The 18,863-nt window shown below is 39.9% G+C and overlaps 1 protein-coding gene across 2 annotated transcripts in view; it reads right to left on the minus strand.

Moving 5' to 3' along the window:
- The window catches only part of phactr3b (phosphatase and actin regulator 3b), a 79,395-nt gene that overhangs the window by 32,979 nt on the left and 27,553 nt on the right, over nucleotides 1-18,863 (minus strand). For both annotated transcript variants that reach the window (XM_084727385.1, XM_084727392.1), the window contains exons 2-8: nucleotides 12,719-12,877; nucleotides 12,551-12,625; nucleotides 12,285-12,425; nucleotides 9,446-9,673; nucleotides 9,161-9,368; nucleotides 7,391-7,581; nucleotides 4,365-4,518 (exon numbers count right to left, since the gene is read on the minus strand). In XM_084727385.1, coding sequence (XP_084583511.1) covers nucleotides 4,365-4,518; nucleotides 7,391-7,581; nucleotides 9,161-9,368; nucleotides 9,446-9,673; nucleotides 12,285-12,425; nucleotides 12,551-12,625; nucleotides 12,719-12,877 — 1,156 coding nt within the window. The remainder of the gene's footprint in view (nucleotides 1-4,364; nucleotides 4,519-7,390; nucleotides 7,582-9,160; nucleotides 9,369-9,445; nucleotides 9,674-12,284; nucleotides 12,426-12,550; nucleotides 12,626-12,718; nucleotides 12,878-18,863) is intronic.

The following is an 18,863-nucleotide window of genomic DNA, read 5'->3' on the forward strand; positions in this document are numbered from 1 at the left end:
TGACATGACCTGGCATATAAACCGATGTTTGCAATGTGATGAACTCTGCCTTCTCCTTTTCCAACAAGCTGAAGTCAGTCAGAAGGCCTACTGTACCAGCTATTTTGAGCCGAGTCGTTTAAGATAATGATACATTTCAAAATGCTAATTAGTAGTTTGCGGTTTGTACGTCACTTGCTGAGAAAAAAAAGCGTCTGTTTCAACCTACACTGGCAGCTGAAAGCAGGTCAACCTCCACTTAAAGCACTCAGCAACGTTCAGCACACAGTGGAGTGTGACTGTTTTGTTAACAGGCAATTAACACATCAGCTCATTTTAAGAAAGGTATGAAAAACAACTAAACGTGTTAATAGTCTACAGAGGGAAATGTGCAAACAGCAACAAATGAGCTTTGTGTGAGTCTAAAAAGTCAAACTGTCGTTCGCTGCAGCAGAAGGCAGCCACATCACATCTGTATAAAGTCACTATACGTCCAAACAAAAGTGTTTTGACGGCATTCTCAGAGAGGAGTAAACCCTCCTCTTCCCACTCAGAGGGTTGCGTAAGCCTACCAGCAGCACACCCTGCCGCTGTATTATTTACGAAAAAAAGGAACCTGATTTGACTGTTAATCCTATTAAAGTCAACATAATAACAGCCTATGGCCTTTTACATAACACGACAAATACGATTATGTTCTGTGTTGCATTCCTCCTCTGCCTTTCAGAAAATCCTGGTCCGCACTCCAAAAATCAGACTGCCTGACCCAGAAAAGATACATCCACAGAAAGGAGGAACAGCAATTTAAATAAAACCTTTGTTGTGGCTGTTTGCGCCAAACTGAGTCATGAAAACATTTTCTGCAGATTTCCACTTATTACTCGAGGCTCTTTTTGATACGTAATTGCATTTTAGACAACCCTAACCCACACTGTGAGAGACACAGGGTGATCAAGCAACCACTACAGAGTAAACATGTTCAACTCTTTTAAGAGAGACACAATAAAATATGAATATATAATACACTTTATAAAGACCAACAGATACTTTGCCCCCGTTTTCTAATCCTGGCATAATATAACATCATTTTACCTGTTTACTGCTTTGTACTGTACTGTGATTTAAAGGATTTAAAGGTAGGATTAAAGGTGCTGTATGAAATTTTCTTGTAAACAAACAAAAGTTATGTTTGCCTTCAGTATTCTAACCAAAACACACACATTCTGTGTAGTCTTCAGGTCTAAATGCATTTCCCTTCTCATAAAACATTTGCAAAGCAGAATATTTGAAATCCTGCATTATTTACATATTATGTGTGTTTACTAGCGTGTAGTCTTTCTTGCCTTTGCTAATGCACTGCAGCATACTGTATGTTGGTGTGTCAGTGTCACCTGTACATCAGCACAGTAGAGTGACGCCACTGGCAGGAACGTGTATCGTGTCACCCACAAACAAAATGGGGACCCACCCAAAGAAAAAACTGCTACATGATGAAACTATAGCTAAAAAACTCAACAGGGAACCTTTAATTGCAGGGTTGTTGACCTGGGTTGTACTGGATTTAGCTAGATGTAGCTAGTAAAATTGCAACACAGTGGACTGGGGCAATTATGCCCTGGTTGTGTGGTAGTCAACAGATTGACCCAAGACTCCTAGGAGGCTTTAGGCCAGTATAAATCTGTATGAGGTAAATTAACAGTATGAACAATAGAACATAGTGTCAAAGTGATATAATGAGATTTAAATGTAGAGAAAGAAAAACAAAATGGACAAAAGGAATTGTTTAAAGGTGCTCTAATCGATGTTTTATATTAACAATGGATAAAATGACTGTGTGAAGTGAAAGAGGCTGCTTGCAGTAACAAACCCACATCACTAACTGTGTTTCAGCTCAGCTCATTTTAGCATCTTTCACCTCACTGTTTGAGTTATGGCTGCAGCTTTAAATGATCAGTGTGTAGGATTTAGTAACATCTAGTGGAGAGACTGTAGATTGCCATCAACTCAATACCACTTGCCTCACTCTCATTTGCAATGAACTAATTAGTTGTTTGGTTTAGTTTTTTTGAAAAACATGAAAGACTCATTCAAGAGCCAGTGTTTGGTTTGTCTGTATAGAAAACTGCAGAAAAATGACAGTGAAACATGATGGTTGTGCACTAATGAAAACATACAATTTCTGACATATTCTGCCTATAGATTTCCCTAAAGTGTACACACAGGAACACAGCAGTTGTGTTTCAGTGAGAAGGCTCTGTGCTAAATCTAAGCTCAATAATTAACGTGCTGTCTGCTTGTGTGTTTAACGTAAAAAGAAAAGCAAAAGCAACTATTGGTTTTATGGGGAATTTTGTGCTGGTCACAGTGGCCATGTGAAACTCCCCAAATTAAAGGGCTTCCCCCAAAACAGCGATGATTCAAATAATTGATTAAGAAGCTGAGTTGACTTCATTTTGTCAAATGAATCACTGCACTGCATGGAAGGCTAAAGACTTTTATAAAACGTCACTAAACTTTTTACAAAATGATTCAAAAGAGCCAGACTATAGAAGTAACTGTGATGAAGTCAGGGGGATGCAGAGTGACGCAAAACAGCACCACTGGTGTCTGTTTGCTGCTTTGATGCTCTCTGCTGCAGTGCTGAATGTTACACAGGTTGGCTGAACTGTTTTTGAACAGATGCTGGTACAACCTCCTCCTCTGCTGTCCCGTTTGGCTGACAGCCTGCGAGCAGCAGGAGAGCAATCACATCACAGATGATGAACACAGACATTTAAATGTGAGTCTTTAAGGTAAAAGATGAGAATCATGCAGGGTGATATAGTAGTTCAGTGTGGGGCGGTCGGTCTACAGGTGCACTGACCTGTTCTCTGACCGGATGAAGGCCGTGAATAATATATTTATCATAAATGCAGGTGAGGTGTGTTGAGGAATAAACGGCTTGAAGTGCCAACTCTGAAAATTTAATCAATCTCCCATCAAATAAACATCTGAAATATAACAGACATTATCTTTAAGAGTGCACTCCACATGTTGTCTGATATTCAAGTATATGTGTTGCTATAAGTTTTTTGGTATTTATGTCTTTATATGTTTATATATAAAATATAGATATATACATATAATATGCAATATATTGGTGTGGAAATAAAGCTTTGATTCAGGGGAAAAACGTATTTGGTATTGTTAGTTATAAGCAAAATGTATGTTTTTTAGTAAGAATTATTGATTAATTGATTGTAATTGTCACCAATGATCAAGTAAGTAAAATGCTTACAATTTGCAACCCTACCAAAGACATACTGCCCTCACAGTAAGGATATCAAGACCGAGTCGAACTCAAAATTCTGAAAAAGTGACAGTACTCATTTTTACACAATACTGTAGGTCCCACTGATGCAATTTTTCTGGACCTGATGGGGCAGCCTATACACCTACGAGCATTCTAGTCTATCATTGAACGCCCAAAGAAGAACAACAAAACATCGAAGATGGCAGCCTCATCAACAGCTCCGCCTCGACTTCGAAACAAAAAGCAGAAAGCGTCATGTAAGGAAGTGCTTTGCGTTCGAGGAGGATCATCAGGGATTAATAATCAACATGTTGTCATTTAACTTTTCAAACAAAAAGAGAAAACACTTACAACTTAGCAAACAACCTCAAAGACAGACATTTAGATTTACTCAAAAAAGTCAAGGTGTGCGAGTTTCAATTCATGTTAATGTTACGTTAAGAACACATCCAAAGCATTTCCCTGAGTGTGTCAAGGGATGAATTTCAGTGACAATAACACTTTGACTTGACTTTGACTTGAATTGGGTTTTGAGAAAAGAGGAAATTAAATGGTACTGGTATCTAAATTTTTGGTATCATGACATCCCTACCTCACAGTGAGCCATATCTGCTACTATTGGACCTGTGCAGAGCCCAAAAACAAAACCTATGCTCACAGACCACGTCTAGAAACACATGTTAACTACAAATACTGCACACAAGCACTCGATGGACAGTCATTTTTCAAAACACTGTTTAACCTCTTATCTCCTCCCAAGTGTCTTTGCTGCTGAGAGAAATGGTCAGTAGTCGAGTTTAGGTGGTTTTACCTTTCACGACATCTCTGCACATAAGAATATATATGTCATAATAATATTTCAAGTTAATATTCCAGCATTGCAGTGAGCATGTACAGTGAAAGCCTTTGTGATGTGTTTAAGGACTTTGTTAGGGGATGGTTGACACAAGGTTGGAAGACAAACAGCCAAAATGTAGATGATAGTGATGTAGTGATGAAACAGACATACATGAGGTGGAGAAAGGTGTGAGGGGGCTGATGGAAGGGGATTGGCTGATGACAGGCTGGTGTGGGTCCACACAGAGCCACTCACTTGGCCAGCTTCATCTCGATCTGCTGTCGGATTTCCTGCCGCTCCTGGTCGCTGCGGACGGGGAAGATGTTGCGGTCCTCCAGCTCCTGCTTGCTGGGCCGGTTCCTGAGCTTCACGGCCAGCAGCTCTTTCCTCATCCTGCGAGGGAGGGTCCCTGTTGGTGTTGAGCACAAATTAAGGTCAGTAACGACACAGTGCTTGTTGAGCTGCCAGACATAGTTCACCAGCTAAGCCCCCTGAACTGACGCTAATCAGCACACAGTGTACTTTGGTGCTTTCTCTGAGACTTAACATAATACCATATTAATTAAATGCATATCTACAGACTTATTTCAAGATGTTTAAGAATGAATGTGAGCAGCCGTACACCATGTCCCACGATCAAACCCTCCGCCCCTTTGGGTGAAAACATTAATTGTAAAAAACTCTTTATCACAAGTTAGTTAATGTTGTTATTGAGTAAATGTGTGCCCAGAAGAGTCAGAAAGAGCTGCTTTTGGAATGGAGTTTGGTTCAACAGTACCATAACAGCAAAATAAAGTGTCTTAACAATATAAAGTAACAGATATACACGAAATACATGACCAAAAGAGTCAATCAGGTACTTCTATATCAGGTTTGTCCACTTTGGTGGAAGCAGATTGAAAGGACCTCTACTTCTTTAAATTTTTTTCTATATAACAACCCTGATCCACAAAGAAACAACATAACTGCTCATCTGTCAAGCCAAAGGCTCCTAAAAGCTAAACAGTGATACGGTTTTCTTATTTTATGCATTTAATCTGGCAAAGGGCTCAGACTTTGTATTTACCACCAGTTGTTTTCAACCAAAAAGAGGCAGGGACATGATGCAAGAGCAAAGTACATTGATGGTTTGCTCTCAACCGTTGGGAAGTACATGGAAACCTTCAGCGTGTTTACATGTTGCAGAGTGGGAGGAACCATATCAGGGTGCATTCATTTTCCCCCACAGACAATGTTACATGACTCACAGCTAGAGCACTTCTACGTCTGGGATCTCCATGAAACTCTCCTGGTGGAATTATCAGCATAAAAGATGAAAAACTAAACTGTCAAACATGTAGTTAACATGTAGTTAACATGTAGTTAACTTGGGCTCTTGGGCTTGATAGCAAATATTCCAGTGTGACGTTGCAGAAATTGAGTAGAAACTTCAGATAACACACTACCCAGCAGTTAATGTCACCATGACAATGCTGACAACGATGGGTTAATTAATATGGTAAAGCCGCATTAAAACTGCATTTATCTTGGGTAAGGATCACTGTGAATGATCCCCAGCTACTGCTAAACTGTATTCAACATCACTAAAAACGTACTGATCAACAGAAAATGTATTTAAAAATAGAAAATGTTACACTTCATATTGTATTATATTTATTACACGAGGTATGGGGTGGGTCTGGATTGATTTGCCGTTCAGTTCCAATGTAGAACCTGTCCAGACTTTAAGACGTTCTAACCCATAGGACTGTTATTATCCGGCAGAAAAAATCAGTCTATTCAGATTTACAGCTGTGCGTACTGGTTTCAATTCTATTATAACTGACATAACTGCACTATGACAGATATTTGTTGCTTTGGAAATTTCCGTACATCCTTTCTGAATTGGGTCTTTTCTTGGTTAGGTTGAGATGTTCCTTTGTTGACTAACTGTCTTTTGTTTTTAATCAGGAATAATACCACAATACAATATGTAAATGGGCGCACCAAAGATAACTTGAGTGTGTTTCTTTATTTTTATTATTTACTTCTACTTCTTATGCCTACAGTATTATAAATACTGTAGATTAAAACTATTAAAACTATGAAATATGTGATTAAATGGAATTATAAAGTAAGAAAAACATGAAAACAAGATGAAATCCGTTTTTGCTTTTAAAGAGTCTAAAACATAGACTGTATTTAAACACGTTATCAAATATTTTATTGCAAGTGCAGAAGAAGGTGCACAAGAGTCTTTTTCACTTTTTATTGTCAACTCATGGTCCTCTCCTACGCACCTGTCCACCTACAGGTGTGCAAAAGGTTTTTTTTTGCCATTTGATATTTTATATTCTTCAAAGTAACAAACTTTTGCTGGCAGCTTTGAACATCGATGGTATAACCTGAACCATTTCTTATTGAAACCAAAGAAGGAACATTGAATGAGGTGTGTGTCCTAACTTTTGGCTGTTGCCGCAGGAGAATCTGAAGTCCCATAGGGTGATTATTATTCAAAGATATATACACTACACACTGACAATCATCTTCTGCGACACTACAGTTTACGACACAAAGTGCACCAACTCTCAATGTGTACAATTTCCTTTAAATGTCAGGATGTTGAACTGCTCTTTTCATTTGATTAACGTGGTCAGCCTTTAGGGGTTAAAAGCTAGTTTCATTTACAGTCACATCAGCTGATTTGTGATTATGGCCTACTGTAGCTAGCAACTGGTGATTTAGGGTGAAAAATAAATTCTTTCTTGTGCAGGGGGTTTTTTCACCCTAAGATGTAAGGTCACTAAAAGCTTCAGCTAAATTATCCCTGTTAGCATAATTGATAACAATTTTAGGTTCAAAGAGTGTAAAAAATTCATCATCTCCTCCATCGCACACTTGTAGTCATCAGATATTTGAATCACATCACCCTCGTGCTGGTGGCGTGCACATCTGTCAAGGCCATCGTAACTCCAAAGTCAACCCTTTTTAATATTTTTCCCCCCAGAGTCACAGACATGTCAGCCGCAGACAGCCCTGCACCACTGACCCACATGAACGGCCAAGAATTAGGCCACCGGAGCAGATGTTGACGGGCCGCTGAAACTTAACACCAGTAAGTCTGCTATTCGTCATGGCTGCAAATCTCCCTGTCATGCTCTCACTGTAAACAAATATCAGCAGAGATTACATTGCTTCATTATCCACTGACAGGGTGCCCAGATTTTTCTGGCTTTGTACATTAAGAGGCAGATAATAGCAGAGAAAATGTTACACCACGTGTCTCCTGTCAGTAGACCCACCAGAGATCACAGACTCGTTCCAGCTGTCCTGGTCACTCAAGTACTCGTCCAGACGCCAGTTCTCTTTGTTCTCGTCAGACTCCTTCTTGCTCTCCGTCTCCCCGGAAGGCTCCTTCTCTGTGCTGGACGTGCGGGACAGACGGCCGTCCAGCCGGCGCTTCAGAGAGGAACGGGCCTCCTTCGACTGGAAACTGAGATCACACATCATAATTCAAACCTGTCAGTTACAACTTTATTAAACCACGAGAAGTCTCAATTCTGGTTGGTAAGAAGTTGTGGATTAAATAATTGGACAGTATAACCGGACACATGTGATGAAGTGATTGGTTTGTAGTTCTGAATGTTATCAAGTATGAAACTACAGGTAAAGATGGGAACAGTGAGGCTAAGCTAAAGAGCTTATTTGTGGAACCACCACCAGCAAGAACAACTGAAAAATGGAATTTCTCAGCAAGAAACACACAATTTAATTTCATTTCAATTTGATATGAAGGGGGACCTAACTTCCCTTCTTGGTTTCAAAACTTGGGTGAATTTTAAATGCTGGCTTTGTCAGTCTCCTTCTGTTTAGTTTCATGTTGCCAAGCAACCCATCAAACAGAAAGTCTAAGGCCTAGGAACCATATTTTATGATATTTAAAACAGAAAAAGGAGATCAAAATCAGTTGTACGTACAAATTAAATTATATACAGTATGACATTTTGTTGACAAGTGGATCCACGACTACAATCATGGAACATACATACTGTCCCTCACATAAAGGCTTTTGATGATGACTGAGATGCAGCATGACTGACTTTCAGAGAGTTTGTTAAAACGAATATTTGGCACTTTTTATGTGGATGTCCAGTCAGTGTTGATGGTAACTGTAGTCATTTGAAACAATAAATTCCTCAGTGCTGTAATATTGACCACGTGCCTACAAAAGTGCTGAAACATTTACCAACATAAATCACCATTTTGTGAACGAACACATTACACACACTAACAGAAAATAACAAATCTGCATTAAAAACACTCAACAAAACACACAACAAAATGTAACTAATGCTTGTTGCAAGATAAATTAGCAAACTCTCAGCAATGCATCATGGGGATTATACAGATGAGGGCTGTCTCTCAGCTTGAACCTCACAACCCAGAATCCTACAGTGCCCAACAGTGGTTGAAGCTGTCATAGGACGTGACATAAACACAGTCCATCAACATCAACTGACACAGAACTTTTTACCACTAAACTGAAGTTCAGTTTCAGCCTCAGGTAACATTAGGCATAACAATAATAACAACAACAACAACAACAACAACAACAACAACAACAACAATAATAATAATAATAACAATAATAATGTTTTGCATGAAAAATGACAATTATCATAACTTAAAAATTAAAGTAAAATAAGCATGTTACTTGTTTTGACCCAGCCCCTCCAATAACCAGAATTGATAAGCAAAAACCGGAATCTGAATTGTTAAAATCCACACGACACCCAACCCTAACAATATGACAGTAAAATATAGTTCTGTAATTCTTTCATGTAAATGAAAATGAGCGTTGACCCAACGATATTCTGTATGTGTCATTTTCTTTGGCTCAATGAAACAAATTAACTGAAACACACTAATACATCTAATAATGGATGTGTTAATCATTTTGTAAAAATATAATAATAAACTCATGTGATAGCACCTACAAAATACAAAATACAAATTCAGGCAGCTCAATTTTTCATGTGTATGTTTAAGAAATGCTACACGTTTTATCTGACCTGTCCTGTCTGTGTTTGGTGGCCAGGGCTCGGTGCAGTTCCTCAATGATGCAGCTAGGGGGCAGCTGTTGGTGCAGTGCCCCGAGGTGGGGTGACCCAGTGGGAGTGGAGATCCTGCCTCTCAAGAGGGAGCCGTGAGGGTCTTTGGGAAGTGTGAAGTTCCTGGGTAAGGTGGCGGGGGACTTCTTCACTGGCACTGGAGGAGCACCTGAAGAGGAAAAACCATCAGAGTGAGACTCTGCTGTGAACCTCATCATTACATCAGGCTTCTCCTGCTGAACTCACAGTCCAGGCTGCCCAGTCTGGTGAGGAGTTTGACCGGCAGGTTGGGTGGAGGAGAGCTGGCTCGTCTCGGAGGCTGGGCCGCCGTCGCCTCCTGTTTCCCTTCAACAGCCTCCACCTTCCCCTTTGACAGCTCGTCACCGGGCTCGCTCACTGAGGTGGTCTCATCTCCTCCATCTTCACTCTGGCTGGGCTCTTCTGCTGTCTTTGAATCTTCAGTCATGTCTTGGACTAGAATGAGACAGCAGCAAACATTTGGTTTGATTAGGAAGTCTCTGTCTCCACCTAGTGGACAATCAGAGACATGGTGTCTGAAACTGAAGCTGCCGACATTAAAGCTGCACCAGTAAAAGTTGGGCCATTTAATCAACTAGAATCACCTATTTTATTACAAGTAATCAATCATTTTATCAATTCAAATCACAACTACAATAAAAATACATACAATTAGTGGATAAGGAGTATCCTATCCTGATTTACAACGATAAACGGGCTGTTAGGACAATTGTAATTTATTAATTTTGTTAATTTGACACACAATTCATGTGACCACACTGTACATGTAAAATATAAAATAAAAGAGCCCATGCTGCAGACCATTCTGGGTATTGACAGTTGTCAATAAATTTCATTTTATTGTTCACGTCCACTGAACGTCAAATGATGCACGCTGAGGCTGAAAGTCAGTCCGACTCTAAAGTGAGTCATGCGGCTCAAAAATCAGGTCAGAAATGGGCTCAAATTGTTCAGTGTGCCGGGCTTTACTGACAAGGCTGTGTCTGAAATGATTTATTCTTTCACTCTTCACCACACACTGAAGGGGAGAGGACTTCATAGTGTGTGAGATGGTCAAATAAAAAGAAAGCTTTTTGGAGAGCTCAGGTCATTCCTTTTATCCAACAACTGTTCAAATGTACCTTTTTTACCTGGCTAGAAAATGCATGATGTAGGCTACACTGATTCTCAGTAGGCATTTGAAGCCCAGTGGTGCAGTGGTTAGCACCATTTCTTCATAGCAAGATTTTTGGGTTTCAGTCTAGCAGCTATTGCTGTGTGAAGTCTGCATGTTCTCCACATGACCACCGAGGTTTCCTCCCACAGTCTGAAGCCAAGCGCTTTAGGTTCACAGATAACTGGTGTGAATTTGACTTTTAATGGTTGTGCGTAGGGTTGTAATGGATCACAGCTGTCCCAAGAAATCACCTGCCTAGATTTAGCATGCATGGGATCTGCAGACTTCATGTAATCATCATAGTGTGAAACGCTGTTCTACTGCCGCTATTACTTTTATTTAAGTAACAATTCCCTGTAATCTCAGTGCAGAGTTGCAGTGAAAACAGACAGACAGGCAGGTGCACACTGTGTTACTCTGCAGCTCATCTCTGCCATCACATCGCCTCGAGTGACATCCTGACCATGACTTCAGGCGTTGTCACTGGTGTAACTGTGCTGTCATCAAAGAAACAGATCATAAGACTGTGATATTTGTTGAAACTTTGGCGATATCTGCTGTCTTAACTTCTACAAAACTCCTCTCTGATCACTAGTGCCACTCTGCGTCTGTCTGTGTTGACTGGTTATTAATCGTGACTTCTAACTAATCACATCAGGTAGTGCTGTGGGCAGGACACTGAGCCAAACTACAGAGTGTAGTAGTGTATTATACTGTGCAGTGTATAGTATTCAAAGTATACCGAGTTATATTATAACATATATAGAGAGATCAAAGCCAAGAGCATTTTTAAAACAATTTTATCCTAATCCAACCTCTTTTTTCTTTTTTTTGCTGATATGAAAAATGATCTGATCAGTGACTCAAAATCATAATTTGATCCGTTTGTGATCCGTTGCAGCCCTAGTTGTGTGTCAGTTATATAACAACTCGTAATGGATTGGTTAGGCCAATACTAATATCGATATTTGATATCAATAAGGATATATCTACTGATAGGCTTTTTTTTTATTCTAATCAGAAGTATAACTGACCTTTTCAACCTTAAAAATTAAGAATTGTGGTGCTTTGTATGTGGGTGTAGTTCTGTCGAAAAAAAGTAGTTCCTACATGAAACTGCTCACAACAAGGTCTGTGGATTATCTTGAGTAACCGGGTCATGATTTCTGGAAAGAGACATTGCTGTTGAGCTTTTCAAATGTATTATTTTGGCACCTGGAGCGCCACAAGCCAAGTGCCATCTAGTTCCATTATACTGGAAAGAAGGCAGAAGGACTCTGTGGCTGAAATCACTAAAACTCTGCAGGTCACCCCAAAACAAACTTAACAGATACACCGCCCTGCAGGCCAGACACAAAATATGTATTTTGATTTTGATTTTGGGGTGAACTGTCCCTTTAATGTAAGGCCTGTATTTTTTCTCGTTTGCTGCTACAATTAAAACAGTTCTACTGTTATAGAGTAATATATGTTATGTTCTGCTATTTTTGACCATAATTACATTTTAGGCCTGTACATATTTTGTTTTCAACTATAGATGAAAATGTTTTCTATTTAACTTTTTATATTATATACATTAATGTTTTATGTTTTGTCACATGCTTGATTAAAAAAAATGAACAAAGATTCTAAATAAAATGAGAAAAATAATCAAATATGAGTAAATGTCTTTTATTTTGTGAGTATATGATTCAAAATATTATCAGAAATATCCCTTTTCCTGTGGTCATTCTATATGAAGAATTTATTCATTGAATATATATTATTTCTACATTGTGATACATCTCATTATGTGAATATGAAATGACCTGTAACAGGATTTGATATTTTGATCATATCTCACAGCCCTATTCTGAGCATTCTCTCTCAGACTACAGTGTTACACTCTACCTGTTGAGGCCTCTAAATCGCTGCCCAGGTCTTCACTGGTGCTGGCCAGAGGCGCCACAGGCTCCTCGTCTCTGTCCTCACCATCAGAGTGAGTTGGGGTGTCTGGATCTTCACCATTACCTCCACAGGCGAGATCTGACTCTGCATACAGACACACAGGGAGAGGAAAGGAGTGAATCTGCAGAGCAGTACAGCATCATGTGGCCAAACAAGTGAACTGAGATCAGCCTGGAGTCATGCGTGCGTGTTCGTCCGTCCTTTTGCACCTGTGTCCGTCTCCCCGGGGTTCCTCCTGACGGGGTCATCTCTCTTCTGTCGTACAGCTGTCTTCTTCTCCCCAGCTAAAAACAACACAAACATTAATCAGACTGGTTAAAAATGAGTGATCCCCAAACCAGCCACTGTTTACCGCCACCGCTGAAGGTCACACTCACTTGCTGCGGGCTTCAGCTTCTCGTTTTTCTTTTTCCTCCACTTCCAGGGCTTGAAGATGCGCCCCAGGCTGGCCAGCTTGCTGTTGCGGCGCACGGGAGGCGTACGAACCCCTGAGACCAGGCAACCTGAATGCAGCACCCTCTGCTGGTCCATCACATCTACAACACACAACACACAGAGCTTCCTTAAAATAGACCATCTTAAGAATCCATCCTGAGTACAGGCAGCAGTGACATCAATCGAAGGAATTTCTTGAATCACTTCTAACACAATCGACTGAATACTACGAACACCATCGTCATGTGAGAGGAGCAAAATGTGGGTCACTTGCTGTAAATGCCTTATTGATTCCAGCCTAATTTCTGAGGAGCAGCGAGTGGCGGGGAGAAGACAGAGAATTGCATTGTTGGTGTGTGACTCACATGGTTTCAGGGCAGCCAGACCTTCCTGGCCCCAAACACGCAGACAATAGGGGGCTTTTAACAGACCTCTTGAAAGACACACAGAGAATAAATAAAATCAGCTTCAGCACAACTGCCTTTTCTAAGGTCAGTGCAGACATCTGCAGCCTGCAATCCCCACTGATTTTATACTATTTTAAGCTGCGTACTCGTTGTACTTAGTCATGTACGCAGGAAACTACAGCACTATTTGATTTGATCGTACAGTAATGACACAATTCATACATGCTGCGACTCACAGACTGGTATTATTCAAAGCATCCTGCTGTGACTCCACTGTTTATTTTTGTTGTCTCTTGTTGTCCTGCATTTGTCATAATTTTCAGATATTGTTGAGAATTCATCTGTGTTTTGGAAGGCCTATTTTTGAGGAAAGCTGTCTTGCAGTGTTCATGTTATACCATGGTATAAAACCTGATGGTTATAATACCATATGCATTTGACGTTTGACATTTCTTCCATCAATTTAGGCCTGCAACTAACACTTCTTTTCATAATGTGCAGATGCTTTTCTCCACTAGTTGATTAATTGTTTGGCCAATTAAATGTGAGATAATTCTGAAAAGTGTCCAACTTTTAATACTGAAATATACTAAACCTGAATATATTCACTTTACTGCCAAATAGGGCTGCACCATTAATCACAATATTATCGAAATCACATAATGGGCAAGTGAAATGTCCAAAAGCATCAAAGTAAAAGCAGCAATTTTTTGATAAAATGTGTCACAAAACAACATTATAAAGTAGTACTGTAGTGCTGCAGAGATGCACTGGCCTTTAAATCTTGTTCTCTAAATGTAAGAAAACATGTTTGTTTAGATTTGACCCCAACAAATGTCACATCATCAGGATTTTTCTTTCAGTAAAAACAAAAACTGTGAAAAATTAAAAATCCTCATTCCCACTTATCGTATTGCATACGCCAACAGAAATTTTAGTCAGAAATAATCACAATATGACTTTTTCACTACGTCATGCAGCCCTACTGCCAATGACTTTCAACTTATCGTTTCAGCTCTAAATTAATCAAGTGGCAGACACACTGTCAGTTTGGTGCTGAGGAGGCGGTGCACAGTGGGTTTCTAGAGCTTCTTCTCTGAAAACAACTTCATGCTCTAGCTGAAAATGACAGCGGTGAGAATCAACCAAAATGTTAGGGATGCAGGATGTGGACTTTTTTCAGCCAATATGATAACCAATAATTACCTGCTTCTCATTGCTGATACAAATAACCGATAATTTCACATTTTTGTATTTTAAAAATAAGTTCATATAACCTGCGGCTGATGCATAGCTGAGGGTAAGAAAGGCTAAGATGTGGTGAGCAAAGATGGATGATTTAATACTCCACATCTCTCTGACCGAACCAAATCTAACTGACATCACTATGACAACAAAAACAAAGAACAGTTCTGACTCTTCAGATGGTTGCTACTGCAGCAGTTACAACCCATACAGTCTGTGGCGTGGTGAAGTTGAACATGGTGTATATGACTTAGCTGGCAGTTCAGCATGCCACCAAAATTTGAAGTATGACTATACTGCACGCCTGTGGCATCAGATAGATAATAAACACATAAAATACGAAAGGATTATTTCAGAAATGCTTCCATTCCAGAAAAAAGTTATCCAATTAAGTACTTTGTTGGTATTGGTTGTTGCTATTTTAAAGGTAGCGGTATCATAATTTTTAAAAAAATTTACCAAGCCGCAACAATGAGCTCAAGCTCACTATAAAGCTCTGTAAAGTTAAGTTGCAGTAAGTTGATAATTCTCTGTAGATTCATCACTTCAGATAACTTCTTGCACACTGTCACTGTCACAGTCACACTGTGACTGTTTTCACATTGTCATTTCTTACTTTGTTTTTATAAAAATGGGCACCCTGATAGCTCAGGTGGTGGAGCGTGAGGCCCATGTATGGAGGCTGGGTCTTCAGCAGCAGCAGCAGCTGTGGGTTAGTTACCACCTAATCGAATGCTGCCATTTGCTGCGTGTCTTCACCCCCTCGTCCTCCCTCATTTTCCCTCTGTCTACAAGCAAGCCTGCGCCCCCCTCAAAAAAAGCTTTAAAAAAAAAACTTAAATAAAAAAAAATGATATACATATGTGTGTGTTCATTGCTGATTTATCTTATTGTTTGATTGATTAATTGTGGTAAAACATCAGGAGAAAAGTCTGAAGGTGACATTTTCACATTACTTCCAGTTTATTATCATAGAAGACAAAGAAACACAAACATCCCCACATTGGAGAAGCTGGAACCAAATAACATTTGACACTGTTGCTCAAAAAATGACTCAAAGAGTAATTAATGCTGAGCTATAAATCAATTATTCGACTGATCGTGTTGCAGAGGACTATCAGTCAATGGCTATTCGTCTTAGCTGGTCCTCTAAGCACTGTTAACTCTGCAGGCTTAGCTGCAGAGGATGCATCACAGTGACAGACAGACAGGCAGAAGAAACACGGAGGCTGAGCGAGCTGACTTCTGCATCGAACAGCAGAGGGAGAGAGAGACACAGAGAGAGACAGGTTCCTTGGAGAAAGGACAGAAATAGGCTCTCCCACACAGTCTGGCTCCGACAACAAGCTGACACCTCGGGGAGCCTACAGCTGAGCCGTGGGCTGTGCACGGATCGCTCCATGAACGCTTTCATTTTCTGTCAGCAGCGTCTAAATCCACAACATCTGCTCATTTACATCCCTTAAGAAACTAATTACACACACTTATTTCCTGCCCTAGTCACATACAGTAATAAGAAGACAAAAAGAAAGCGTGTTGTGATTCACACTGAAGAAGCTCCACAGGTGAGGAGGGATCTGGCAGGTAATTTGATGCTGATGGTGTTGGCATGTAGAAGGTGGCAGCAGGCCGTATTCACAATGTTACATTAAGAACAAGGTCAAAATCCAACCAACATCAGAAAAACATTTTCTAGTTGTACAAAGTGATGCAGGCAGCAGCAGCAGCCAGGGATGTCGAGCAGCTGCTATATTTACCAGCACAGACACAAGCTACCACGTTGTTAACTATTCAACATCAAAATGTTCACAAGGAGGCTTTTCATTAGGGTTAGGCTGTTAACATCACGAAAGCTAAGCTTTAATTAATAATGAAAAAAAATCTATTTATGCCACTATTATAGTACAAGCCAAATATATTTATATTTGACTTTCAGGCTTTGTAAACAAAAATTGCACATGGCGAATATGACATAAATAACTTAAAGGTGCAGTAAGTGATTCTGGAGAAAGATGGTTGATGGTTGAATCTAATTCTCATTCAGAGCTGTCTTCTCTCAAATCACATGAATTACAATAAGCTTAAAGATTAATAAGGAACTTTTGCCCAGTGACGCCAAAAATAAACTGCCTACCACAACTTTAAATATACAAAGTCTATTACTGAAACATACAAAGAAATTACTGACAGGTGAGATACCAATAATCAAAGAGAGAATGTATTATGGCTAATAACAGGCTGATGGAAAATCAACTAAAGAAAATGCAAAGTAACAAGCTTTTCCATCCACCACCTTTATGTGAATATAGAACATATAATTTAAATTTGTTAAGTGCTTCAAGATTAAGCTGGTAGTGCTAATTCTCCACTCAGATCCATTTAGGGGGCGCAACAAGATGATTACAAGAGCACCAGTCTCCACCAAACCTCAAATGGCGGACATCCACATGAAACAGTGATGGAAATATGACATTTCTGTTCATTTCAACGAGCTGTTTTTATACAGGTGAATGGAAACCATTCATTCATTGTCCGTAACTGTTTATCCTTGAAGGGTGACGAGGGGCTGGAGTCTATCCCAGCTGACATTGGGTGAGAAGTGGGGTTCACCCTGGACAAGTCCCCAGTTCATCGCAGGGCTGACAGAGACAAACAACCATTCACATTCACATTCACACCTATGGGCAATTTAGAATCACCATTTAATCTAATTAACGCATGTCTTTGGACTGTGGGAGGAAACTGGAGTACCGGAGTAAAGCCACGTGAACATGAGGAGAACATCCAAACTCCACCGCAAACTCCCCAGCCAGGTAGCGAGCTGGAGGATTTGGAGGATCTGAACTCAGGACCTTCTTGCTATGAGGCAACAGCGCTTACCACTGCACCACCGTGCCGCCTGTGAACAGAAACTCCTCTAACAATTATGAAAAATCACACAATCATGATCAGCCAACTAAAACTGTGAAAGGCCTAATTAGGGCTTCAAAGAATGATTCATGTTCATTATTGATCAATCAGTCACATAGACCCTACATCTTCAACAACAGGGTCCTCAGAGTTACTGCAGGGGGGTCGCATATGATTCTTTTTAAAAAAATTAAAATATGTCTGAAAATACACTTTAAAATGAATCCAACATGTTATTAGCAAAGACAAATCTGACTATTTTTATTTTTTTTAAAAAAGGCTAACCATATATCCTTGTACAATCACGTGAGCCAACAAACCTACTAAATCACTGCACGGCACCCGTCCATAACGGCTAACTAGTTAGCTATATATTATTGAAACATACAGTATCATTATCCAAAGTGTTGTACAGACAGTCTTTGTGAGCAACTTTGGACCATTTCGTAACTTCATAAGCAATGAACTCCGGCATCCCCTCCACCTCAGAAACTACCAGCAAATGTGCAGATGTTGAGGCTAAGACAGCTAAGATTAGCCGTGCTATAGCTGCTGCTGACATAGCAGCTATAAGTAAGCACAAACGAGAGAAGAAGATAAATAATTCAATCCAGTATATGTAGTAGGGGGTCCCTGCTCCATTTCTGTATCAGCTAAGGGGTCCATGGCCTGAAAAAACATTGAGGACTCCTGGTTTAATCTACAAAAAGTCAGAAAACAGTGAAAGATGCAGATCAAAATCCCAAAGTGATATCTATAAATGATTTTTTTTTTCAACCCACGCTCTAAAACCCAGAGATATTCAATTTACTTGCACACAAAACAAAGAAAAGCAGCAAATCATCACACTGGAGAAGCTAAAGCCAGAGAATTTTGGGCATTTTTTTTGCTTGGAAAGCTCTACTTTTCATAGAAGCCAGAGAATCTAAAGACTCTGTTCCAGCTGTTTCATCTGCCAACAATTTATTTCACCAATCATTTTCACTGCTCTTACAAATGCAACTGAATAGACCTGTGACTTTGCACTTTTCCTGGACAATATTTTGCACAATCCAATCAAACTACACAGGTCTTTCAATAAATTAAACAGCAGTCACACTGTTTTATAATAAAACTTTTCATCTTACTGCTAATTTTCTACTTTCTAATTATGCTTCTTGACTTGCAGTACTTGCTTTCATCTTTGTTTATATTTCTCATACTGTGTTTGTACCATGGCAAATTTCTTGTATGTAAAAATCTACTTGGCAATAAACCTGGTTGTAAATCTGACAACTGAGTTTATTGATCCATGATCAGCAGCGTATTGGCGCCTTGGCTCTCACTGATGCCTGGCGCTTCTTGACCGTCAACAATGAGAAGCAGGTCAGTCGCCCAAGTCACGCGTGCCTGCTGGGGATGCGGTGAGGAATTCAGGTCAAGCCTGTAGTAGCTGCAGCAGCACACCCAGGGTCAGGCTGCCGTTGCCATGGTTACCACGCTGGATGCTGCAGAAAAGGCCCTCGGAGGCAGAGAATCACCACGG

Source organism: Lutjanus erythropterus, chromosome 2 (genome assembly GCF_056507025.1).
Source record: "Lutjanus erythropterus isolate fLutEry1 chromosome 2, fLutEry1.hap2, whole genome shotgun sequence".
Taxonomy (NCBI): Eukaryota; Metazoa; Chordata; class Actinopteri; order Lutjaniformes; family Lutjanidae; genus Lutjanus; species Lutjanus erythropterus.